The sequence below is a fragment of the Pelodiscus sinensis genome, chromosome 5 (genome assembly GCF_052426305.1).
Source record: "Pelodiscus sinensis isolate ZL-2025 chromosome 5, ASM5242630v1, whole genome shotgun sequence".
In the NCBI taxonomy this organism is placed as follows: domain Eukaryota; kingdom Metazoa; phylum Chordata; order Testudines; family Trionychidae; genus Pelodiscus; species Pelodiscus sinensis.
The window spans coordinates 135,152,116-135,177,488 of NC_143056.1; the positions used below are offsets into that span (position 1 = coordinate 135,152,116).

General features: G+C 61.1%; 3 protein-coding genes across 3 annotated transcripts in view; all 3 read right to left on the reverse strand.

Annotated features, from left to right (window-relative positions):
• The window catches only part of LOC102443745 (zymogen granule membrane protein 16), a 74,011-nt gene extending 58,129 nt beyond the window's left edge, over positions 1 to 15,882 (reverse strand). The window contains exon 1 of the mRNA XM_089779103.1: positions 11,102 to 15,882. Coding sequence (XP_089635229.1) covers positions 11,102 to 11,144 — 43 coding nt within the window. The 5' untranslated portion in view covers positions 11,145 to 15,882. The remainder of the gene's footprint in view (positions 1 to 11,101) is intronic.
• On the reverse strand, positions 635 to 11,082 carry LOC142825361 (uncharacterized). The gene is made up of 4 exons (XM_089778254.1): positions 6,142 to 11,082; positions 4,182 to 5,285; positions 1,877 to 2,650; positions 635 to 724 (listed from the first exon to the last, which is right to left on the reverse strand). The coding sequence occupies exons 2-4, from the start codon at positions 5,283 to 5,285 to the stop codon at positions 635 to 637; spliced, it is 1,968 nt and encodes a 655-aa protein (XP_089634380.1). The 5' UTR covers positions 6,142 to 11,082.
• On the reverse strand, positions 14,065 to 19,661 carry LOC112545593 (uncharacterized). Its single transcript, XM_089778870.1, has 3 exons — positions 19,240 to 19,661; positions 17,087 to 18,188; positions 14,065 to 14,102 (listed from the first exon to the last, which is right to left on the reverse strand). Exons 2-3 carry the CDS (start codon positions 18,186 to 18,188, stop codon positions 14,065 to 14,067), a joined length of 1,140 nt encoding a protein of 379 aa, XP_089634996.1. The 5' UTR covers positions 19,240 to 19,661.
• Positions 19,662 to 25,373: the final 5,712 nt, after the last annotated feature.

Sequence of the window (25,373 nt, forward strand, 5' to 3'; positions counted from 1 at the left end):
AGAAAGAAAGAAAGAAAGAAAGAAAGAAAGAAAGAAAGAAAGAAAGAGATAGGGTAAGTCTACACTACCCTGTTAGTTCGAACTAGCGGGGTAGTGTAGACATACCCATAAGTAGCTTGATCCTTATTGAAGGATACACTAAGGAATTAAATCATTTTAGCAGCTTTTTTATCCAATGTAAATGGTAAAAAAAAGCAATTTTACATTACAAACTACATTTTGTTCCAGTTCAGGTTGTTCTTAATATTGTGTTTTGCATCTGAAAATTTTTGGCAAAATCTTTTGGTTGGTTGGTCGCTCGCTCGCTCGGTTGTTTTTTACAAAAGCCAAAACATGGAAAATTCAGGACTCCAAAAGTGAAAAATCTTTCAGGACTTTTTGTGCCACCATAGGAAAAAAAACTAGACCTGAATGAAAATGTTTTGGGCAGTCAAAATTAGCCATTTTTCATCTATAAATATATTCACTGCAAAGATATGGGCTAGTTTTTCAGGGATAAAATTCATCTCATTTAGCCCCAGATGAAAAAACAATACCCCACAGATCAGCATGGCCACGATCCCAAGCTGGTTGACCAACATGGCCCCCAAATCCAGGCCAGCTGATAACTCCGCTATGGCCTCCCAACCTGGTCTCATTTGCATATCCATATGGCCACCAAATCCCGGCCGGTTGGCAGGACCGACACGGCTTCCCCCGGCGGTCGAGTTGGCAAATCCAATGGCTACAAATGCAGGTTTACAAATCCAATATGGCCGCCCAGTGTGGCCAAAGGGGTCGCCAGAGCCAGGCATGGCCACCAGCTCTTGCTCTGCTCTAATCCCAGAGCGCTCCAGAGGCAACCGCGCGGCCATTTGCCCGGGGATTTTGCGCTGATCCATCGGGCCGAGCCTGGGCGGGACATCGTGGCTGGAGACGGAGCCGGCGTCTCAGGCTCCCGCTCCATTACGTCTGCAGCTCCCGTGATCGGAGAGAGCAGCTCGAAAACGTGAACCTGCCTGAGCGGGCACAGAGCCTTGCCCCATTACCGGCCCTGCCTCCCACCCCCGGCCCCCCATCTCCTGCCATGTCGCGCCCCATTCCACTGTCCGTCCCTTCCACCACCTCCACGGCCCTCCCCACCTCGCCAGCCCCCCGCCCCATCCCTGTTCCTAGCCCCCCTTTCTCCCACGGCTCTCTGTAAGCACCTTTCCCCCCCCCCTTCTCCCCTGCCAGCCCCCCTCAGCACTCTGCCTTCCTCAACCTCCCCCTCTCCTCCGAGTGTCCCCCACTCCTGGCCCCCCCTTTGCCCCCTCTCATCCTCCAGTCTCCTGCCTGCTGCTCGCCACAACCTGCCTTCCCCCCCCAGGGCACCCCCTCGCTGGCGCCACCCCCAAACTCCCCTCCCTCCCAGCCCCCCCTCAGCACTCTGCCTTCCTCAACCTCCCCCTCTCCTCCGAGTGTCCCCCACTCCTGGCCCCCCCTTTACCCCCTCTCATCCTCCAGTCTCCTGCCTGCTGCTTGCCACAACCTGCCTTCCCCCCCCAGGGCACCCCCTCGCTGGCGCCACCCCCAAACTCCCCTCCCTCCCAGCCCCCCCTCAGCACTCTGCCTTCCTCAACCTCCCCCTCTCCTCCGAGTGTCCCCCACTCCTGGCCCCCCCTTTACCCCCTCTCATCCTCCAGTCTCCTGCCTGCTGCTCGCCACAACCTGCCTTCCCCCCCCAGGGCACCCCCTCACTGGCGCCACCCCCAAACTCCCCTCCCTCCCAGTCCCCCCTCAGCACCCTGCCTTCCCCCACCTCCCCCTCTCCCCACCGGGCCCAGCACACGCTCCCCTCCCTCGCACACCTCTCCGGGGCCCGCTCCCCCCCCCGCCTCCCACGGCAGCACGTCACCCGGCCTAGCCAGGTGCCCCCAGAGCCCAGGCACACCAGGATGCTGACGCAGGCCGTGAGGGCCAGGGAGCCCAGCGCCATGCGCTTGTCGGCCTGGCCCCATATGGCGCACTCTATGGCGGGGGGGCAGGCCGGGGTGCCGGGGAAGCAGTGGAAGCTGGGCCCAGTCGACGCCATGAACAGCTGCTGGGCCAGCAGGGCCCAGAGGAAGCCGGCCTCGGTGGCCAGCAGAGCGGCGATGCACACGGTGATCACGCCGGCGTGCCAGGGCGGCTGGGCGGCCACGTCGGGTCCCAGCCGCCCTGCCCCGCCGCTCAGGCCAGCCGCGCGGCCCGTGGGAGACACGTTGGTCACGCCAGCCGGCTCGGGGGCAGCGGCCCTGCTGGCGTCTGTGACGGGCCTGGCCGACGCCGCAGCCTCCGCCCCGCCGTTGCCCTGGCTCTCCTCGGGGGGGTACAGCATCCTCATGACGGTGACGGGGAGCAGGGCGATGAGGAAGGAGAAGCCCCAGGTGGCCGTGACGGGCTCCAGGAAGTGGCGGTTGTAGCAGACGGAGGTGCAGAAGCGCTGGGTCTCGGCCTCCTGGCTGCGGTTCCAGGCACACGCCAGGTCATCCCGGGCGCTCTCCCACGGCGCGCTGGCGAAGTACATGGCCAGCAGCCGCAGGCCCAGCAGGAAGAACCAGTGCTCCAGGCCCTGCCACCGCAGCGCCCCCGACATGGCCGACAGCACCGGGTGCAGCAGGCTCACCAGCGTGGAGACGATGATCAACATCTGCCGGGAGAGAGGCACGGCGGGGAGTGGTGTGGGGGCTCAGCCGCATGCTGGCCCCCGGAGACAGCCAGCATCCCCCGGCTCTGCCCGTCTGCCTCTGCCTTCCTCATTCCCCTCTTGCTTTGTTTGCTCTTTGCTTTGCTTTCTTAGTCTTTCTTTCTTTCTTATTCTTTTTTTCTTTCTCATTCCCTGTTTTGTTCGTTCTTTGCTTTCTTCCTTCCTTCCTTTCTTTCTCATTCCCTTGTTGTTTTGTTCATTCCTTGCTTTGCTTTCTTAGTCTTTCTTTCTTTCCCTTGTTTTCTTGTTCTTTCTTTCTTATTCTTTTTTCTTTCTCATTCCTTGTTTTGTTCGTTCTTTACTTTTTCTTTCTTTCTTTCTTTCTTTCTCATTCCCTGTTTTGTTTGTTCTTTGCTTTGCTTTGTTTTCTTCCTTCCTTTCTTTCTCATTCCCTTGTTCTTTCTTTCCCTTGTTTTCTTGTTCTTTCTTTCTTATTCTTTTTTCTTTCTCGTTCCCTTGTTTTCTTTCTTTGCTTTGCTTTCTTCCTTCCTTCATTTCTTTCTCATTCCTTGTTTTGTTCGTTCTTTGCTTTACTTTGCTTTCTTCCTTCCTTTCTTTCTTTCTCATTCCCTTGTTCTTTCTTTCTTATTCTTTTTTCCTTTCTCGTTCCCTTGTTTTCTTTCTTTCTTTCTCATTCCCTTGTTGTTTTGTTCGTTGTTTGCTTTGCTTTCTTATTCTTTCTTTCTTTCTTTCTTTCTTTCTTTCTTTCTTTCTTTCTTTCTTTCTTTCTTTCTTTCTTTCTTTCGCTTGACCAGCTCCCTGGGTTATTTCCATCCTTCCCACCCAAACAAACCTCTTCCCTGGTACCTTTTTCTGATTTTTTCTCTTCTCTCAATTCTATCACTCTCTTCTCTCCTTTGTCCAAGGATTCTTTCTTCCAGGCTGCTGGCTCCAGGCTTTAGGGTGGAGGGGACCTGAGTTGCTTCCCGCAGGACTGACGCACACCCAAGCCAACTAGCTGGAGAAGGAGACGCTGAAGCCAAAAGGGAAATCGCAGACCTACTCCCACACACCTGGCTCCCTGACCCTTCCCAGAACAGCTCCGCCTAGTCTGGGAGGGATAATTTAATTGCATGACATAACATAGGAGTCCTGCCCAAATACCCACAGGTGGAAGCAGAAGCCCAAAGAACAGCAGCCCAGCCAACTTCCTGCTCTAACCACTAGCCCCCACTTCCCTCCCCAAGCTAGGAGAGAACCCAAGAGTCCTGGCTCTAAGCCACCCTGCTCTAACCACTAGTCCCCACGCTGGAGAGTCCAGCCCACCAATGACACAGTTGGTCCTTAGCTGGTTACTCTAATGTGCCTAAGGGGATTATCACAGGTGCTAAAGACAGGGCCCCAACCCACCTCAGACCATGGCATGCAGCTCTGCAGCCCCTCCACCTCTGCCCCCCTCCAGCCCCACTCCCTTCCTCCACCTCTGTTCCCCTCCCACCCCCCAGCCCAGCCCCCGGCCCTCCCCTCCCAGTACAGCCCAGTCCTGGTCACCCTGCCCACCCTCCCCTTCCCTGTCCTCTTCCTGCTGGCCCTTCTGCGACCTGCACCCCCCAGGCCTGGCATCCCCCATCAGCACCCTGCCTTCCGCCACCTCCCCTTCTCCCCACCGGGCCCAGCGCACGCTCCCCTCCCTCACACACCTCCTCTCCGGGGCCCGCTCCCCCTCCCGCCTCCCACGGCAGCACGTGGCCCAGCCCAGGCAGGCGGCCCCGTAGCCCAGGCACACCAGGATGCTGATGCAGGCCGTGAGGGCCAGGATGACCAGCGCCATGTGCTTGTCGGCCTGGCCCCGCACGGCGCACTCCAGGGCCGGGGGGCAGGCCGGGGTGCCGGGGACGCAGCGGAAACTGGGCCCCGACATCAAGGGCAGCTGCCGGGCCAGCAGGGCCCAGAGGAAGCCGGTCTCGGTGGCCAGCAGAGTGGTGATGCACACGATGAAGATGCCGGTGTGCCAGGGCGGCTGCGTGGTTAGATGCGGTCCCACCAGGGGCCCGGCCACAGCGCTCAGGCCGTCCATGTCGGCGCTGGGTGCCTCAGGGCTCGCCCCAACCGGCGTGGGCACGGCGGCCGTGCTGGAACCTGCTGCTGGCTGGACCGTGGCCGCCATGTTGGATTTAGTGCCCGTGGGGGGTTCCCCTCCCATCTTGGGCCCACCAGGCTTGTCGGGCTCCACGGCCAACCTGCGCCCAGAGGCCCTGTTGGGCTGGGCCGCCGCCGGGGCCTCCTGCCCCCCCGCGCCCTCGCCCGGCCCTTTGGGGTACAGCATCCTCATGATGGTGATGGGGAACAGGGCGATGAGGAAGGAGAAGCACCAGCTGGGCGAGACGGGGTCCAGAAAGTGGCGGTTGTAGCAGGCGGAGGTGCAGAAGGTCCGGGTGTCGGCCTCCTGCCCGGGGCCCCAGGCACACGCGATGTCCTGGCGGGCGTTCTCCCAGGAGGAGCTGGCGAAGTACATGGCCAGCAGGCGCAGGCCCAGCAGGAAGAACCAGTGCTCCAGGCCGTGCCACTGCACCGACCCCGACAGCGCCGACAGCACCGGGTGCAGCAGGCTCACCAGCGTGGAGACGAGGATCAGCATCTGCCGGGAGAGAGGCGCATACCCTGTGTGTGTCTCTCTGCATTTGTCTGCCTGTGTGTGTGTCTGCCTTTCTGTGTGTCTGTCTGTGCGTCTCTTGGTATGTCTGACTGTATCTGTCAGCCTGTGCATTCTGTGTGTCTGTCTGTCTCTGTGTGTGTCTCTCTGCATCTGTCTGCCTGTGCATTTGTCTGTGTGTCTGTCTGTGCCTATCTGCGTCTGTCGAGCTGGGCATTGGGTCTGTCTGTCTGTCTCAGGGCAGAGCTGAAGGCTGAAGTCGACCTAACCCCTGGATTAGCAGCACCAGCTCAATCACAGAAACCCCCCGCCCACCCAGCGAGAGTCTCTGGGGTCAGTCAACTCCCCAGCCCACAGGACAGCCCCTGTCTTGGGGTAAATGACATCGGGGAGGCACCAGCCTTTCCAAACCGGCCCCTGGACGCGGCGACTGCAGGGCCAGCGGGGACCACTGGGATTGTCAGTCTCCCGTGGGGCCCGGGCCAGGGACCGGCCGCCATCGGTTCCCATTTCCACGGCCTCGCTCTCCGGCCCCTTCCCTCCTTCTCGTGACTTCACCTTCCACGTCCTCTGCTCCTCGCTCCCTTCGCCCCGCTTGCCGATTTTCCCTCCCTGCGCCCAGGTCTGGGCCTGCGGGGTGGTGAGCACTGCACCCCCCTCCAAGGCCAAGATCGGGGCGCCCCCCCGGGCCCTGCCAGACACCCAGTGAGACAGTCCCTGCCCCATAGACACCCCCTCCCCCCACCTGTCTGTCTCATTCCCTCGCGCTTTCTGTCTCGGCTCAGCCCAGCGGGATCCCGGCCCCTTCCCTCACCCCCCACGTGCCCCTGTTCCCTGGTACCTTTGCCTCTCTCCTAGCTCGCTCGCCGTCCCTCCTTTCTCCTCTTCGTCCGGGGATCCTCTGTCCCTCCGCGGGGCGCTGCGATTCCTCCCGCCCAGCAGCGTCCTGCCAGCCAGGCAGCCCGGGAAGGGGAGCCGCACAGAGAGACGGGCCAGAGCTATGGCCCAGACATCAACATCTTCCCACACGCCCGGCTCCCAGATCAGCTGGCAAAGGGCGTAGCTGCTCCACCCCCTCTGGGCGGGGTCACGGCTTGGAAGGGACCCAGGAGGCTGCCCCGTCTCCCACGGTGGAAACCGAAGCCAGAAGTGCAGACTCCCAGCCGACCTGCTCCCATCCACCAGGCCCTGCTCCGCTCCCACAGCCAGGGAGAGAGCCCAGGCATCCTGCTGCCAGCCCCTGCTGTAACCCCTGGGCGCCACTCCCTTCCGGAGCTGGGGAGATTAAGTGTAATTAAGAACTAAAAGGAAATAAATTGCACCTCTGTTTTTATTGACAGGGCAAAGCGAGGCTGTACAATCAATCCAATGGCATTTCTCGGCCCCGCCCCAGAGATGGCCGCCTCTCAATGCCAGGAAAAGGGTTCCGGAATAAACAGCCCGTATGCTCCACCCCAGAGGTAGCTGCATCTCAGACCTGACTAATGCTGGTTCCACACCTTGAACTAAAGCAGACAGCACCGCAGCCTCTGACCCCTCCCTTGGCTCGTGCTGTCCTGCAGCATTGCCTCGGCTGTTCTGCCTCTGTGAGCATGTCCGGGCTGTTCCCCACTCTGGCACTCCGAGGGCAGAGGGTGGGGGGCTTGCAAGAGACTTGGGAAATGCCTTGCCTCTAGAGGCTTGTGGGAAAGCCCCCCAAGGTCACCGGGTCCCTGGCCTGGGATTGGTACGGCTGCCACCAGCTAAATGCTAAGCCCTCTTGAGATCTCAGCAAGGGGCGTTTGGGGAGTCTTCCCCGGGGGCGTGGGGGGTACCCTCACGCTCTTTAACCCTCCCTCTGGACAGAGCATGAAAACTGTAGTTTGGCTTTGCAGCCGTGGGCACGTGCACCCAGAACCTCCCGCCCTCTAGGACACGGGAATTAGATCATCATTTTAAGTGGGTGACTAATTAACAACAACAGCCAAAAGGACACACTTGCTGAGACGTTACTGGCTTGCTGGGCCTTTGCTTCCCTGGGATTCCATTTAACAGTGACCCTGTGAGGGGGTAGCACGAGTGCTCAGCACAGAGAAGTCCAAGAGACCCAGAAATGAAGCAAATTGCCTGATTGCATCTGACTAAACATTCCCTGTCTACTCACCTCTCTGCTGTCCCAAGGTTTAGCCCTTCCCTAGGCGCGGATGTCGCCGGATTCTCCCAGCCTGGCTCCCTGGCTTATTTCATGTCTCCCAGCCTTGCCCTGGCCACACCACAGGAGCAGGAAAGGTCACTGCACCCTGTTCCCATTGGCTCTGCTGGCCGCCTGCCAACTCACTTCCTGCTTCCCTGCATTCCAGGAGACAACCCTTACAGGCCACACAGTGAGGGCCAGGTCCCGAGAGCTCACTGCTGGGAAAGACGTTAGCTAGGGGATCGCACCCCCTCATCCACCACAGAACTGGTCTCCTCCCTGAGCCCGCCACCTTTTCTGTGATCACTGCAACCCCCCATGCTATAGACAGGTGGGGTGTTCAAAGACTACACAGTACTATCGCCTGGTGCCCCCAAGCCTGATGGCAGCTTGGGGGGGAGGGGGAATTTGTAAAGATTTTTTTTTAATCTTCAGCCACATTGTAATATTTGCAAGGCAAATGTTCTACTCAGGCCCTGTCGCCTGACCCAGCAAAGTCAGGAACCGACTGTGTACCCCGTTACATGCCTTCATCGCCGCGTGAGTGACTGGGCTGGGTCCCTAGGGAAGTAGTGGAGTCTCCAGCCCTAGAGGTGTTTAGGTCTCGGCTTGACAAAGCCCTGGCCGGGTGGATTTAGTTGGGTTGGTCCTGCCTAGAGCGGGGGGCTGGACTAGATGACCTCCTGACGGCTCTTCTGTGCAGGGGTAAGAACAGCCCCACTCTCCTATTGCAATCCGGCTGATGCAGGGCTGGGGGAGTTACTTCTCAGTGCGTGGCTAGGAAATCAATGGTTCTGGGGCAAGCTAAGCTCTTTGCAAATTCAGAGAATTCCAGAAAGGAGGAATATCTCCTTTCACTCTCGGCAAAACAGAACCTTGCGGCTCTTTCCTTAGGAAGGGTGTTTCGGGTAGCAATTCAGCTAGATGGGACAGAAAAAACAGCACAAAATGAAATAGTCTGACTTTTGACTTCCAAATGAGGTTTCATATTCAAATTTAAGCCCTTAACCCTTTCCCCGCCAAAATACTGCCGAAAGGGGTAACACTACCCCTCACCAAAACACTTCGGTCTCCTATTTTGACACCACGTTTTGTTTCAAGACAGAGCCAGATTTAACAAAACAAGACGACCTAAAAAACCCCACAGAAAAGTCACTTCCCAAAAAGAAATATTTCAATGTTGCATTTCAAAAGACCTGTTCCTTTGGAATGTGGCCAGCTTTAACCAAAATCAAACAGCAGAGGAGTTTAAAGGTGCCAAGAAAGAAACCGTTTCTTCTGCCCAAATCATGCTATTTTGCTTAACGAGCTGAAGCCAGCGCCCACCACAGATGTTGCAGATGTCAGGCCTGCAGGGGGGGAAGGCCCGAAGTTCAGGCTCCCACCCTGAGAGAGGGGAGGGCAGGAGATCTCAGGGAGTGATTTTCAAAGCGTGGGTCGCAACCCACTCCTGGGTCGTGGTGTCACCAAGGTGTAGGGAGCTCCCAGACCCTCCCCCCCCCATCCCCAGCCAGACGTGACACCAGCCGGCAGGGAGAACAGCAGATTGATTAGTTGGCAGGGACACAGCATAGCTCAGACTTGTCAGCACAGGGTCCAAAAGCAGCCAGCGCCATCCATCTTGGCGAGAGGGGACTCAGAGCCAAGGACTCCCACCTCCCTCCTTGCACCCCAAGCTAGGGATGCTCCCACACCCAACAGCCAGCACTCTCCAGCCTTGTCCAGCTTCCTGGGCAAAAGTTACACACACACACCCCAAGTTCAGGTTCCAAAGGGCATCAGCCAGTGTGTCCATGGGGGAGGCTGTCACATAGAAATTCCCATCCCCAGCTATGTACTGGTGCAGTGTCCAGGGAAACTGAGGCACACACACGGGGTTACCACAGGACAGTAGAATCCCATGCAACCGAACAAGTGCAGTGCCCAGGGAAACTGAGGCACACACACAGGGTTACCACAGGACAGTAGAATCCCATGCAACCGAACAAGTGCAGTGCCCAGGGAAACTGAGGCACACACACAGGGTTACCACAGGACAGTAGAATCCCATGCAACTGAACAAGTGCAGTGCCCAGGGAAACTGAGGCACACACACGGAGTTACCACAGGACAGTAGAATCCCATGCAACAGAACAAAGCGCACTGAGCGAATGCAATCCCCACTTTGTCTCGCACAGCTAGTCAGACACTGGGGCGCCTGGCTGCAGGGTGACCAGGTGCCCAGTGGAGGTGCTAAGGCAGCTTCCTGCCTGTCCTGGCACTGCAGACCGGGCTGCACCCCAGAAGTGGTCAGCAGCCGGCCTGGCTCCTCGGCGGTGGGGAGTAGCCAGTTCGCACAAGATAAAAAAACAAAACAAGCCGCAAAATGAAGCCGATCCGAATGACCCTCACCCATTTGCCTGGCGACAAACTAGGCCAGTTCCCTGTTCGGCTGGCACAGCCCGCTCCCGACAAGTGCACCCCAAACAAGCCACAATTCCAACGGGGCGTTTTCTAAAAATATTCCAGACTGTGAGCAGGAAGCAGACACGTGAACAACACCCCTCCAACCGACACCCCTGCAACCATCAAACCTACAAGCAAGTCCAGGCCAGCCCCTTCCCCAACTTGCAATTCCCACGGGGGGTGGGTTCTCCAGCCCTCCATGGAGCACTGGTGATGTCTGTCCAACTTCTTAAAAGCCTTCAGCAACGGGGACTCCCCAGCCTCCCTGGGTAACCCGTCCCACTGCCGAGCTACCTCAGAGCTGGGACGTTTTCACTCATTTCCCACCTTCAACTCCCTCACTGCAAACAAAGCCCCTTTTTTCCTCCTCCCGCCAGCGGACACGCAGCTCAGCTCAGCACCCACTTCAGAGCAACCCTTGACACATTCACAGGCGGCTCGAGTCCCCCTCGGTCTTCTCCGTAGACTGCACACGGCCAATTCGTTCAGCCTCTCCTTGTGTCTCATGTTCTCCAAGCCGCTGCTCTTTGTGGTTGCTCTCCTCTGGACTTTCTCCAGTCTCTCCACATCTTTCTGACGGTGCAGGACGTTCAGACACGGATGGGAGGCCTTGCTAGACTCTCCCGCCAAACTCAAATTGCCCAGCTCAGGGTAGTGCTGAGTGACGTCTAACGCTGTCAAGGCTCTTCCCCGCTCTGGAACAATGAATGCAGAAGTGGGGGCCCACAAGAGCACTCCAAACCCTTGTCTCTACAGGCTCTGGTACCCAGATTTTAGGGAATCCGCTGCTACCACCCAAGTAATTCCAAGAAAACCAGGGAAGAGATCACTTGGCCAATCTCCCTAAGGCAAAACTCTCCCCTGCTCCAAACCTCCTTTTTACTTCGAGTTGGGAAAAACAGAGGGAATTCACAGACAACAATGGACTCTGCCCTTGTAACTAGGCACAACAATCGACCAATACCGGTTAATTTATAAAAAGAAACAAACTTTTATTATAAAAACAAGGCTACAGATGGAAAGAGCCACCAATTGACATAGATACTCAGGGAAACCCCCTAGGCTAAAACTTAGTTACAAAGAAAAAAGAAAAACACAATTAACAGCTCAGCCATTATTTCCACATCCCCAAACAAGGAAAACAACAAATCCTGACGGACTATCTAAACTTTTCCCTACTTACACATTTTAAGAAGTCCGTTCTTGGAGCGGGATGTGTCTCCCATCTCCCTCAGTCTTGGAAGAAACTGCTCTGTCCCCTCAAACACAGAAGAGAGAGAGAGAAAACCCCTCTCTTCTAGTTTCAAATTTCTACCTGCATTGTTATTGGCTGGCCACTCGATACCTTGCTAGGTATAGAGTTAACCCCTTAGTCACCAGGTGCTGGTCAGCACTCCTGATTACGACAAAGGCCGTGCACTAGTAGGTGATCAGACACTCCAGCCTGGCCTCCAGCTGTCAGAATAGCACTGTTGACTGGGTCGAGTGGTGCACAAACGTCTGGCAGGATGCACATTCATTTCCGCTCTCGCCCCTTCTGTCAGGGATTCGTGGGGTTGATGCTCTGGCCCTGCTTGCTCTGTAAGAGGCCAGCCAGTGCCTGTTCTCTCCAAGCCCACCAATCCCAGGGCAAGACGCTCACACCACTTCTCCCTCCCTGGGTCTGACCTCAGAGCGTTCAGGCATCCACCCCATGTGCCCCCCGCTGCGAGTCCACCCTGGCGGAGCTCCTCGGGGAGTCGGAGGTGTGAGGGACCAGGCCGGATCTGGGCACTGCTGAAGGCATCAGCTCAGGGCGAATTGCTGAAAACCAGGGCTCCTTACAGCCCTCGACTGGAGACCTTCCACACAGGCCACAAACCAGTCACACTGAGCGCTCCAGCTGTCAATCCGGAGAGCAGGAAGCCTCACGAGCAAAACCCCTCAGACACCCCAGCTCTCCCTGTGCCACAATCAGCCCCAGGCCTAACACACAGGTGAGGGGTTATAGAACCCGATCTCGCCTACCCCGCACAGATCCTCCTGGTCCCAAAGAACCAGCCACAGGTCCCTGGTCAATTTACACTCTGGGTCTTACCCACAAAGTCACGCTGAGCCGATCCTTTAGAATCTAACAGCTAAAAGTTTATTACTAAGAGAAAGAAAAGGTGGAGAGTGAGGTTGTTAAGGAGAATACATGACATGCACCCGTCACCAAGTTCTTGATGCAGGCTCTCAGCAGAGCTGTTACAAACTGCCAGCTTAAAAGTCTCTGGTGTCCATCCAATGTCAGGCTCTGTCCCCGGCTCTGTCCCTCGCAAGCCTGCGTCTGGGATCAGTAGCAAGATTGAAGACAAGATGGATCCCGCTTCATGGCACTTTATAGCCCTTCCTGGTGTCTCCCAAGCTGGAGTGGGTCACATGATCAAGTGACCTGTCTGTTTCACATGCCAGACGCCATTCCGCCCTGCTTGGTCTGCCCGTTCCAGACACATTCCTCAGGTGTGAATTGGCCACCGTTGTCCTTGGGGCCGTGCTAGTTAGCACAGTCATTCATTGGACACTCCTTCCTTACAGCAGGCAGCCCAGGCCCATGGCTGTCTCAGACAGAGAGCGTTCCCAGCACCCGCAGAGAGCCCATATTCATAACTCCACATCCAGACATCGCACGAGCACATGAGCAGCAGACACAGGATCAGTAGGACACGAGCTTTCATTGGACACCTCACATGGCCCCCTTTGTACAGACTTTGGGGCAACCCCCGCCCGGCGCAGCAGGGATCCGGCTGCTCATTATAAAAGCCAATAAGGTGACGGGGGGCCTGCACCCCAGCTGTGTAGGCAGCTGTGACTCTCAGCCGGGATGCAAAACGGGAGGTTGTTAGTCGGCTGCATAGAACGGAGCATTCGGTCAAGTCCATCTAAGGCGCCTGGAAGTGGCTCGCTCCGCACCCTCAGCCAGGTGAGACTGACCCACTTCCAGCTGCTTGGCCCCCGACAGGCCTGCTCATCCTCCCCTAGACTTTGATTCACTGGTCGCTTCCCCCTCCTGGGGCTCACATGCAGGCCTTTGGAGCAGCCCCCCACAAAAGTCACATGCCCTTATTCCCACCACCTGAACACTGGTGCCACACGCAGGGAAACTGAGGCACGTGCAGCATTCATGCAAGGCAGTCACGCTCCCGTAGGTTCATATACAAAATAACAAGGGAAAATCCCCTTTGTCGCCCCCCCCATAGCTGGAGATCACCCCTCAGCGCCGTGCCCCGCCCGTCAGAGCAAGGGTTCAGTGGGGCGCTGGGAGAGCGGCTGCGGGTCGTGCTCCCTGAGCGTGAGGGGCTTCAGGAGATCAGGCCGTGTCGACAGACGGTGCCCAGGTGATTGGCTCCCACCTGGCCATAGGCTCCCGCAACGAGAACTCGGGCTGGGCATGCAGAGCAGAGAGGAGGCACCCCAGGAAGTGAGGCCCAAAAGTTAGAGCGGGACAGCACCCTGCAGCCCTCTGACGGCACCTCTGCCCTATTGAACCCTGGGAGGTGCCCGGGCAGTTACCTGGGAACTCCCCAAATGTCTGGCCTGCTGGGCCCCCCCCTTCTTTTCTGACCTCTGACCCCAGCCTGGCATCACCCCTGATCTCCAGCATCTGACCCCCGCCTGGTATCACCTCTGACCTCTGACCCTCACCCCAGCCTGGTGTCACCTCTACCCTCCAATCTCTGACCCCAGCCTGACTCTGTCCTGATTCTTGCTTCTGAACCTGGCTCTGGTGACCCCCCGGCCCTGCTCACTGGCCGCCGTGCTCCCTGCGCGGCCCCAGCGACACTGGGACTAGTGGGAGCGGTGCAGGGACCAGGCTACGATGGGGGATGGCAGCCTGGGGCTTTCCTACATCCAGAGGGGATGTTCTCTAAGAGCCCTTGTTCCAAAAGCAATTTCGTTCCGGGCAGGGCTGCGGCCCCGGTTGCGTGGGAGGCCGGATTCTGGCCTTGAAATGTACGAATCGGGTTGTGCTGCAGCCTAGGAGATTAGCTTCCAAGTGTTACCCCCCAAACCAGGTTCTGGGGTGCCCACACAAGAGCCCGCCTAATTCCCCCTTAATCTGCTCTCCCTGGCTCCGCAGGGGTGGCCGAAGACCACGTGGAGGCCACGGACACAACCCTCTGATTGTCACAGGGCTCCTTCTATGGATACCCGTGTGGCACTGCCTGCAAGGCGGGAGAGACTTTACCGGGACCCTCCGGAGAGCGATATTACCCAACGGCAGCGCCTCGTGCCAGAGAGGCGCCGGCGGGCGGGCGTGGGAAAGTTCCAAGGCGCTAGGTGTGCGCATCCCGTTGGTAGCCACGCGCCGCCTTAGTCCTGTGCGTTAGAAACAGGCGCGGCGTGTGCGAGTGTCAGACCTGTGCTGGGCGCCAGGGTGATCTCCCCAGGCCTGTTGGCATCGAGGGACGCCCGTCGCTCCCAGAGCCCCCTGAGAAAAGCCACGTCGCCCTAGGCGTCCGGGGGACATGGCAAGGCCAGCTGGTGGGCAGGGGGCTCCCGTGTGCTGCGAGCTGGTGTTTGGGGCCACGGCCGGACAAGCCACATGGCAAAGAATCTCACAAGGCAGCTGCATCTTCTCCGGTTTGTCTTCCCTCCAGCTTCCCATCTCCGGAGCAGCGTCTCTGGCCCCAGCGCGCTGGACAAAGGCCAGCCCGGGTCCCTCCAGCCAGCATACGCCCCCATGCTGCTGAGAACCCGCTGAGACTCGGAAGGCCGGGCCCGTCCCTGGGCGCACACGTCCAGCGCTCCTCCCTGCACTAGGAGCCCGGGGGCCAGAGGGCCGGCCGGCGGCTCGGGATGCTGGGGAAGGCCCACGCTCGTATTGGCCCAGTCCCAGGGCCGGGCCGTTGGGCTCCCAAGAGCGGTGTGTGCGGCGGGCAGCGGGTTTCCTCGCTGCGCTGGGAATCGGGGCTGAGCGGGAGCCAGAGAACTGGCAGCCAATAGAGACAGCTGGGCGGTTGCTTCTCAGCTGCCCCATAACCAGGGGGCATCCGGAGCACCGTTTGGGGTGGGCTGGGGAGTCGAGCGTCAGTGGGACACGTCAGTTTCGGGAGCACTCGCTGCCCTGAGGCAGCCTGACCTCCCCGTGGCACCGTGAGCCACAGCACCCACTCCCGACACAGGAGCAATCTGAACACAGCCCCCCACCTGCACGCCCCAGCGCCCAGTGCTGGTTGCAGGGACGGGCCGTGTGTCTGGTGACCTGCTATTCCCCCGCTGGCGACAGCAGCAGCTAGTGCTCCTTGAGCATCCCAGAGAGAAACCCCGCACACGCGCATGTCCTCACGCCAGGATCACACGTCCCCGTGCGAACACACCAGGCACACACGTCCCCGTGCAAACACACCAGTCACACACATCCCCGTGCGAACACCCCAGGCACACGCGTCCCCCTGCAAACACCCCAGGCACACACGTCCCCATGCGAACACACCAGGCACACACGTCCCCCTGCAAACACACCAGGCACACATATCCCCGTGCGAACACCCCAGGCACACACGTCCCCCTGCAAACACCCCAGGCACACACGTCCCCCTGCAAACACACCAGGCACACACGTCCCCATGCGAACACACCAGGCACACACGTCCCCCTGCAAACACACCAGGCACACATATCCCTGTGCAAACACACCAGGCACACACGTCCACACACAAACACACCCGCTGAAGGCACGCCTGTCGGAAGGAGGAAGGCGTCTGCGCTTGGCCCCGGTTGCTCATAGCCCTTCCCAGTGGCCTATGCGAGACGCTGACTCCCATCGGGTGCCCAAGGCGTGTCACCGTGCCGAGCCCGGGGCACAGGAGGGCGGCTGAGCTCAGACACACAGGGCACAACCCCGGGGGCTTCCTGCTCTCGAAGGCCGTAAACACGCCAGCCTGGTGAAGGCACCTTGGGGCAAGTTTGGCAGCTTCAGTGCACACTGATAGGAAGGTTCACTAGACCCCACTCCCCCCCCCCGAGAGTCCAGGAGTCCTGCCCCCCTGCTCTAACCACTAGACCCCACTCCCCTCCCAGAGAGCCCAGGAGTCCTGCCCCCAGCTCCCAATTCAAACCAACCAGACCCGCTTCCTTCCCAGACCAAGGGATAGAACCCAGGAGTCCTGGCTCCCAGCACCCCCCGCTCCGCCCCACTGTAACCACTAGACCCCACTCCCCTCCCAGAGCACCCAGTAGGCGCCTGTGTGGATACTCCGAAGGGCCCAAGGGAGGGGTTCTCCAGACAAATTCTTGGGTGGCTCCCAGGGCGGCGGGCGGCCGCCCTTCCACTTCGAATGCAAATGTTTATTTTCACAAAACCAAATAAATACGTGTGCCCCGCGCTCTGTGCCCTGCGCCCTGCTCTGGGGAGTGACGGCACCAACCAGCCAAGCGCCACCTCCCACTGCCGGGCGGCTCAGCCCCGGCATGGCTGGGGAGCTGTTCAGCCCGGCGGGGAGGCAGCGGGGGGCAGACGCCAAAGCCATGTGGCCAGAGCCAAGGCTGGAGCCCAAAGCCTGAGCTGAGCCCCACACCCGGGGAAGGGGGCACTCGCCAGCTGCTGGCCCCTGCAGCCTTCTGCCCCATGCGCCTCTGGTGGGGGCAGGGCCCAAGAGGGAACGTCAGCAGCAACACCCCGGGGGGGCGGCAGGAGCACCCGGACTGATGGGTTTTCCCTCCCCCCTCCCCCACACACCCAGCGCAGGTGGCTGTGGCCCCCGGAGCAGCCCCTGGACCGCTGGCCTAAGGGGCTTGGAGACGGGCCCCAGGCCTGGATACCCCGCTAGCTGCTGGCGGAGGAGGGGCCGTGTTCCTGTGTGGCTGAGGCCCCATGGGCCCGGCTGAGACCCCTCACAGGGCCTTGTGGAATATTTTCCTCCGCCCGCCCCCCCACACTGCCCCTGCCTGGGCCCCCATCCCCCACCCCTCCTTCCACCTCAGACCAAGGCCTGGAGACCCCCATGTCCCACCTCTATGGCCCCCTCCAGCCCCACTCCCTTCCGCCACCTCTGTTCCCCTCCCACCCCCCGGCCCAGCTCCGGGCCCTCCTCTCCCAGTACGGCCCAGTCCTGGTCGCCCTGCCCGCCCTCCCCTTCCCTGCCCTCTTCCCGCTGGCCCTTCTGCGACCTGCACCCCCCAGGCCTGGCGTCCCCCACCCACTCGCCTCCCTCGAAGTCCCCCCTCACCCTGCCTTCCCCCACCTCCCCCTCCTCCCAGCACACGCTCCCCTCCCTCATGCACCCCCCCTCCGGGGCCCGCTCCCCCTCCCGCCTCCCACGGCAGCACGTGGCCTGGCCTAGGCAGGCGCCCCCGTAGCCCAGGCACACCAGGATGCTGATGCAGGCCGTGAGGGCCAAGACGACCAGCGCCATGTGCTTGTCGGCCTGCCCCCGCACGGCGCACTCCAGGGCGGGGGGGCAGGCCGGGGTGCCGGAGAAACAGCGGAAGGTGGGCCCCGACATCAAGGGCAGCTGCCGGGCCAGCACGGCCCAGAGGAAGCCGGTCTCGGTGGCCAGCAGGGAGGCGATGCACACGGTGAAGACTCCAGCATGCCAGGGCGGGTGGGTGGACAAGTCAGGTGCCACGAGGGGCCCGGCCTCAGCGCTCAGGCCGTCCGTGGCTCTGGCAGCTACGCTGGTTGCCGGCGTGGAGACGGCGGCCGTGCTGGAACCTGCTGCTGGCTGGACCGGGGCCGCCATGATGGATCTAGTGGCCATGTTGGATTCCTCTCCCATCTTGGGCCTGGCAGCCATCTTGGATTCGCCCAGGAGTCTGACTGTGACAGCCATATTGGATTTAGAGGCCATCTTGGATTCCCCCATCAGCTTCGGCCTCGCAGCCATGCCGGATCCTACCGACAACCGGCGCTCAGAGGCCCTGTTGGGCTGGGCCGCCGCGGCCTCCGTCCCCGCCTCCGTCCCCGCCGCGGCCTCGCCCGGCCCTTTGGGGTAGAGTATTCGGATGATGGTGATGGGGAACAGGGCGATGAGGAAGGAGAAGCCCCAGGTGGGCCTGACCGGGTCCCTGAAGTGGCGGTTGTAGCACACCGAGGTGCAGAAGGTCCGGGTGTCGGCCTCCTGCCCGGGGCCCCAGGCACACGCGATGTCCTGCTGCACGTTCTCCCACGAGGAAATGGCGAAGTACATGGCCAGCAGGCGCAGGCCCAGCAGGAAGAACCAGTGCTCCAGGCCCTGCCACTGCACCGACCCCGACAGCGCCGACAGCACCGGCTGCAGCAGGCTCACCAGCGAGGAGATGATGATCATCTGGCAGGAGAGAGGCACGGTGGGGAGTGGCACCGGGAACAGAGAGGGATGGCAGCATGCCCACATGCCACCCATGGGAGAGGGAGCTAGCAGGCTTCCATTCCTCTCTGCGTTCTGCCTGTCTTGCTGTCTGTCCGACTGTGTGCCCGACTGTCTTTCCGACTGTCTGTCTGCCTGCCTATCTCGCTGTCTGTCCAACTGTCTTTCCGACTGTCTGCCTATCTCGCTGTCTGTCCAACTGTCTTTCCGACTGTCTGACTGTCTCTCTGACTGTCTGTCTTTCCGACTGTCTGCCTGCCTGCCTGTCCAACTATCTGACCATCTATCCATTTGACTGTCTGTCTGCCTACCTGCCTAGCTCAGGGCCAGGCTACAATGAGCACTGAGCCCCATACAGCTGCAATTAAGACAACCTAACTCCCAGTATAAACGGCACTAAGTCAACGGCACAATGTTTCTGTCAACCGAGCCGCCGGCTCGTGGGAGGTGGATTCACCAGGGCGACGGGAGAACCCCTCCTGGAAGCATAAATGGCATCCACACAGGGGAGCCACACCTGGGAGGCACCTGCCTTTCCAGACCGGCCCCTGGACACGGCGACTGCAGGGCCAGCGGGGACCTCTGGGATTGTCAGTCTCCTGTGGGGCCCGGGCCAGGGACCGGCCGCCATCGGTTCCCATTTCCACGGCCTCGCTCTCCGGCCCCTTCCCTCCTTCTCGTGACTTCGCCTGCCGCGTCCTCTGCTCCTCGCTCCCTTCGCCCCCGTCTATGGCCTCGGCCGAGATTGGGCGCCGGCGGCTCCAGGTGTCAATTTTCCCTCCCTGCGCCCAGGTCTGGGCCTGCGGGGTGGTGAGCACTGCACCCCCCTCCAAGGGCAAGATCGGGGTGCCCCCCCCCGGGCCCTGCCAGACACCCAGTGAGACAGACCCTGCCCCATAGACACCCCCTCCCCCCACCTGTCTGTCTCATTCCCTCGCGCTTTCTGTCTCGGCTCAGCCCAGCGGGATCCCGGCCCCTTCCCTCACCCCCACGTGCCCCTGTTCCCTGGTACCTTTGCCTCTCTCCTAGCTCGCTCGCCGTCCCTCCTTTCTCCTCTTCGTCCGGGGATCCCCTGTCCCTCCGCGGGGCGCTGCGATTCCTCCCGCCCAGCAGCGTCCTGCCAGCCAGGCAGCCCGGGAAGGGGAGCCGCACAGAGAGACGGGCCAGAGCTATGGCCCAGACATCAACATCTTCCCACACGCCCGGCTCCCAGATCAGCTGGCAAAGGGCGTAGCTGCTCCACCCCCTCTGGGCGGGGTCACGGCTTGGAAGGGACCCAGGAGGCTGCCCCGTCTCCCACGGTGGAAACCGAAGCCAGAAGTGCAGACTCCCAGCCGACCTGCTCCCATCCACCAGGCCCTGCTCCGCTCCCACAGCCAGGGAGAGAGCCCAGGCATCCTGCTGCCAGCCCCTGCTGTAACCCCTGGGCGCCACTCCCTTCCGGAGCTGGGGAGAGGAATGGCAAGTGTCATTAAGCGCTAATAGGAAAGACCTCGGCAAAGCGGGGCTGCCCCATCAATCCACCCGCGCTTCTTGGCCCTGTGAGGCGGGGGGAGCTTGGGGGGTTGCACACAGGGGGGCTCAGTGCCCGGCCGTTACTGGTTTCATGGGACAAGGGGGGGAGTTTGTTGTTGCAGGGAACAGCCCTGGTGCCCCTGACCCTCCTTGGAGGACACGGCCGGTTCTGGCCAGACGCCAGACAAGGGGCGGCAGAGGGGACCCCGGCGACCGGCCCAGCGGGTCCCAGCGAGGGGGGAACATTGGACGGGGAGGGGGCGGAGAAGAGGAGCCCGGGCGACCCTCTGACCTGGGGGGAAGGCACTGGCGGGGGAGAGGCTGTTGCTGGGGTGTTGGAGGCTCTGCTGGGAGAGGGGCTGAGTTGGGGGGACGCAGGCAGGACTCAGCCGGCTGCAGGGGGGGCTGACGTGGGGCTGGGGGCCCGGCCGACTGGCCTGAGGGATCCGTTGCTGTTCAAAGCTCAATAGACCCTCCTGTTTGGGGCTGGCTGGGAGTCGCTCTGGGCTGGAGAACAGGGGGGCACCATCCCTTCTGGGAGCAGAGGCCCCGGGAGCCAGAGGGAGGGGACCCCCGAGGGGCTCACGGCAGGGGCAGGGGGCTGGAGGCCCTGAGAGGCCCCTTCCCGGAGGCGGAGGGATGAACCCCCCCAGTGAGATTGGCCCCCCAAGAGAGGGTCACCGCACTGGAGTGGACTCCCTGAGAAGGGGCCGTCTCGCTGGAGGGGGCTCCCCGAGACGGAGCTGCCACACTGGAGAGGGGAGTCCCACCCAGGAGCCAAGGGGCCGAGTGTGGGCACCTGTGAGCCGTGACAGGCCCCGCCCCAGAGGTGGCCGCATCTGAGCACTGGGCAGCGGATCTGGAAGCTCTCTCCCCGGACGGGTACCTGTGCGGGGAGGAGACTTCAGGACCAGGCTGTAGGGAAGCGGCTCAGAGCCCTGGCCTGGCTTAGCCTGCCCTCCCCCCGATCCCGGACAGAGCGCGGCCGGGCGCCATGGGAGGGCGACTGGTATCAACAGCGCTGCAATCTCTGCCTACCCAGTGACGTCCCTCCCCCGGGAGCCGGGTCGCTGAGGGCCTGGGCAAAGCTCCCCAGCTGAGCCGGGCCCCAGCGGAGAGGCCGGCTGCAGAAGGTGGCAAGGCATGGTGAGGCCGGGCGCCTGTGGAGGCCGCCAGCAGACAGGCCCACCGAGGCAGGCGGCCACAGGAGAGGAAGGGCCCAAGCAAGCAAGATGCCTTCTCCCTGCCCTGCTGCCCTGGCGCGAAGGGGCGTGCGCGCCCACAACGCTCCTGCCATTCCAAAGCCCCGGAGCCCGGCTCATCCGACGCAGGCTCCAAAGCAGGGGCAGAGCCAGTCGCGTAATTAACCAATTACCACAGGGCTCGGCTGTGTCTGCCCTGGCCATTGAGTGACACAGCCTTTGTCATTCACAGGTGCTTACCCCGCCCCGGCATAAACAGCCTTTGTCCGCAGACGCCTTTTCCTGCCAGCTAGGCCAGCAGCACCCCGGGGGCGGACGTTGTGTCTCGGCAAAGTGCCGCCAAGTGTTTACACCGCCGGGCTTGCGCAACGCGGCTGGGGGCCCCGAACGCCGGGTTGCGCAGACACGCCCTAGCCGCCTTGCTGGCCACAGGACCTGCCGGCCGAGGGTCTCCAGTAGGAAGCGGCCGAGGGTCTCCAGTAGGAACCGGCCGAGGGTCACCAGTAGGAACCGGCCAAGGGTCTCCAGTAGGATCCGGCCGAAGGTCTCCAGTAGGAACCGGCCAAAGGTCTCCAGTAGGAAGCGGCCGAGGGTCTCCAGTAGGAACCGGCCGAAGGTCTCCAGTAGGAAGCAGCTGAGGGTCACCAGTAGGAACCGGCCGAGGGTCACCAGTAGGAACCGGCCGAGGGTCTCCAGTAGGAACCGGCCGAAGGTCTCCAGTAGGAACCGGCCGGGGGTCTCCAGTAAGAACCGGCCGAGGGTCTCCAGTAGGAACCGGCCGAAGGTCTCCAGTAGGAACCGGCCGAGGGTCTCCAGTAGGAACCGGCCGGGGGTCTCCAGTAGGAACCGGCCGAAGGTCTCCAGTAGGAACCGGCCGAAGGTCTCCAGTAGGAACCGGCCAAGGGTCACCAGTAGGAACCGGCCGGGGGTCTCCAGTAGGAACCGGCCGAGGGTCACCAGTAGGAACCGGCCGGGGGTCTCCAGTAGGAACCGGCCGAAGGTCTCCAGTAGGAACCGGCCGAAGGTCTCCAGTAGGAACCGGCCGAGGGTCTCCAGTAGGAACCGGCCGGGGGTCTCCAGTAGGAACCGGCCGAAGGTCTCCAGTAGGAACCGGCCGAAGGTCTCCAGTAGGAACCGGCCGCGGGTCTCCAGTAGGAACCGGCCGAGGGTCTCCAGTAGGAAGCAGCTGAGGGTCTCCTGTAGGAACCGGCTGAGGGTCTCCAGTAGGAACCGGCTGGGGGTCTCCAGTAGGAACCGGCCGGGGGTCTCCAGTAGGAACCGGCCGAGGGTCTCCAGTAGGAACCGGCCGAAGGTCTCCAGTAGGAACCGGCCGGGGGTCTCCAGTAGGAACCGGCCGAAGGTCTCCAGTAGGAAGCGGCCGAGGGTCTCCAGTAGGAAGCGGCCGAGGGTCTCCAGTAGGAAGCGGCCGAGGGTCTCCAGTAGGAACCAGCTAGTAGCAATTCTGGAAAGTAACCCTGAGTGGGGTCCTCTGTGTTTCGCAGTCAGTGCACTCCAAAGCAGGCCTCTGACGCCACTTGGGGAGGCGCGTGCGAGTCTGTTCGGCAAGGAGTCCAGAGGCACTGGCGAAGCAAAACCACGCTCCTCTCTGTTTAGGCAGCTAACAACTGATTTGCTTTATTGATCAGTAAAGCCAAGTGAGCCAAACGTGGTCCCAGCAAAGTCGGGCCCAGTAAGGCTGCTAATACAATCAGTCCTAGTATCTTTCTACCCTTAGCCAAACAGTCTGACGTCAGGGCATCCAATTACAGAAATCCTCAATTAAATTTGGAAAAACAAAGCCTTACCAACAAGATGGCGGACAGGTACGAGGGAGTACATCTCCTGTCCCAGCCAGCCCAATGAACACATCCCAATAGCCCATCCTGTAGGCCTCTTCTCACGGGGGGACAGAACGTTCACTCTGGTCTACGTGCCAGAGAGAGAAGCTGAAATGGTTTCTGATACACAAGATGGCTTCTAGCTAAACATAAAATAGCTTCTACAGCACCTACAGATGTATTAGGGCATCTGCTTCCATGAGCCGAGGCTCCCTTCCCCATGTGCTTGCAGGCAGAGAGGCCGGGCTGCGGAGCTGGGAGGGTGGCATCCGCTAACGAAACGAGGGCGTGTGTGCGCCTTTAGCCATGATGCAGGGGACGCGCCGGAGGGGACGTGGCCGGGTGCCATGAGCGAGCCGGCCCAGGTCTCCGTGCAGACCCCTCTGACGGGGCCCCGTTGGCGGATGAATCCCAGCACGGCCGCTTCTCCCTCCGTCTGGCTTTGACGGGCGTTTCCCTGACAGTGGCCGTGTGCTTGTGGGATTTGTGTCCATCCGTTCGGGGCGTTGCTGGAGCCCAGGGCTCCTACTTCACGGCCGCCTGCCCTGCGTGTGAGCCCCGGCAAACCGACTGGGCATGCTCGGCCCGACTCCGGCCTGGCCCGTTCGCACTGAGCTCACTGCCCCGCGGCCGGCCTGGCGCCCGCCCGCCTTCCCTCCTGCCACGCTCTGGGCCTGCTGCTTACGGCTGCCTGTGCCCACCTCACCTGCTCTCAAGCTGCGGCTTTTCATGGGACGCCCGGAACCCTGAGCCCCCTTGCTTGGGACCAGAGACACACCCAAGGGCGCCAGTCCTGTGGGTACCAAGCCTGGAGCTGAAGTCCCCTTGGGCCCCTCACACGCAGAGAGGTGGGACTCGAGCTCCCCCCCGATATGGGCTGAGGGGGCTCAGGAGGGCTCAGGCTCCGATCCCCCCGGGGTTGTGTGCTAATTTCTGTTGTCAGAAGGGGGTCGCAGTGACATTTGAGAACCACTGGCTTGCGTCTAATAAATGGCAGGGCTAGGGAAGAGCACGCGGCCTTGCGACGGAATAGCCGCGCTCCCGTTCATTTATCCCTGGCCGGGGTGGCCCTAGACGAGCCGCCTCAGCGAACCATGTGATCGGCACCCCACCCCCAAACCCCTCAGTGAGATTGTGCCACCGTTTGGGGCCCCATTTCACTTGGCGCCGTGGGCAACCGCCTAGTTCGGCTCTGTGGACGGGCCGCCCCTGTTCCTGGCGTGAAATAGTTAAGTTGCCACTGTTGGGCGTCCTGAAAACCCTGGGTCTCCGAATTTGGCGAGCCAGCCAGGAGCGCTCACGTTGGCGAGCGGTGCCGGGGAGGGCGGGAACTGGAGGACGATGGCGGCCCCAGGGAGTCGGCCCCCGTCCCTGCTGGCAGCAGCCAGGCGGCTCCAGGGGCTGCACCCCAACGGACAAGGGCCAGCGCCGCGGTGCGAGACGGAGGCTGCTCCGGGGGTCGTGTTCAGGGCCCCCCAGGTCACAGCCGAAGCTCTTCCCCAGCCCCGGCCGAGGGGACCCTGCTCGGTTCGCTCTCAGGGGGGATTGTGGGGACTTTATTCCCCTTGTGATGTTGCATGCGAGTTCTACTGGCCTGTAGTAACCCCGTGTGTGTGCCTCAGTTTCCCTGGACACCGCACCAGTCCCTAGCTGGTGGTGGGACTTTGAGTGTGACAGACTCCCCATGAACACAATGCCCTTTGTAACCTGACCCGGGGACCCCCCCAAAGTGGAACAAAGGCCGGAGGAGGGCTGGCTGGGGCGCTAGGATGAGCTGCAGAGTGGGGGTTGGTCTCAGCTGACTTGGGGGGCAGGGCCCTGGCTCTGGGCCCCCTCTCCCCAAGACTGTGCTGGCTGCTCCTGGCCCCTGTGCTAACAAGTCTGCTCTACGCTGGGTCCCCTGTGCTCCCTGCCGGCTGGCAGTCCCTCTGGCTGCAGGTGGGGGGCAGGGCCCGGGCCTCCCCAACATGGCCAGTGTGGCAAACAGGCAGCTCTCGGTGCTGGTTTGTGCCTTAGAGTGGAGAACCCCGAGGTGGGGGCTGTGCGGTGCCCTGTCGCTGAGCGACTCACCCTGATCTGACCCGCTCAGCCGTGCCCCAGAAGCCCAAGTAGGAGACTGCAGGAAACGTGTGAGTGTTTATTGACAGAGCAAAGGAAAGGCCAATCACTCGACACGAAACCGCGCCTCTGTTTCTCTGCTCCTCCCCAGAGGCAGCTGCATCCCGTAAGGAGGATCCCTGCATAAACATCCCCCCAGAGGCAGCCACATCACATGTCAGGCAGGGATCCTGGTATAAACATCCCCAGCGCCCCACCCCAGAGGTGGCCGCATCACATGGGCGAGGATCACAGTGTCGACATCCCTGGTGCCCCACCCCAGAGGTGGCTGCATCACATGGGGCAGGATCTAGATATAAACATCACCGGTGCCATACCCCAGAGGTGGCCGCATCACATGGGCGAGGATCACCGTGTCAACATTCCTGGTGCCCCACCTCAGAGGTGGCCACATCACATGGGGAAGGATCACAGTATCTACATCCCTGGTGCCTCACCCCAGAGGTGGCCGCATCACATAGGCGAGGAACCCA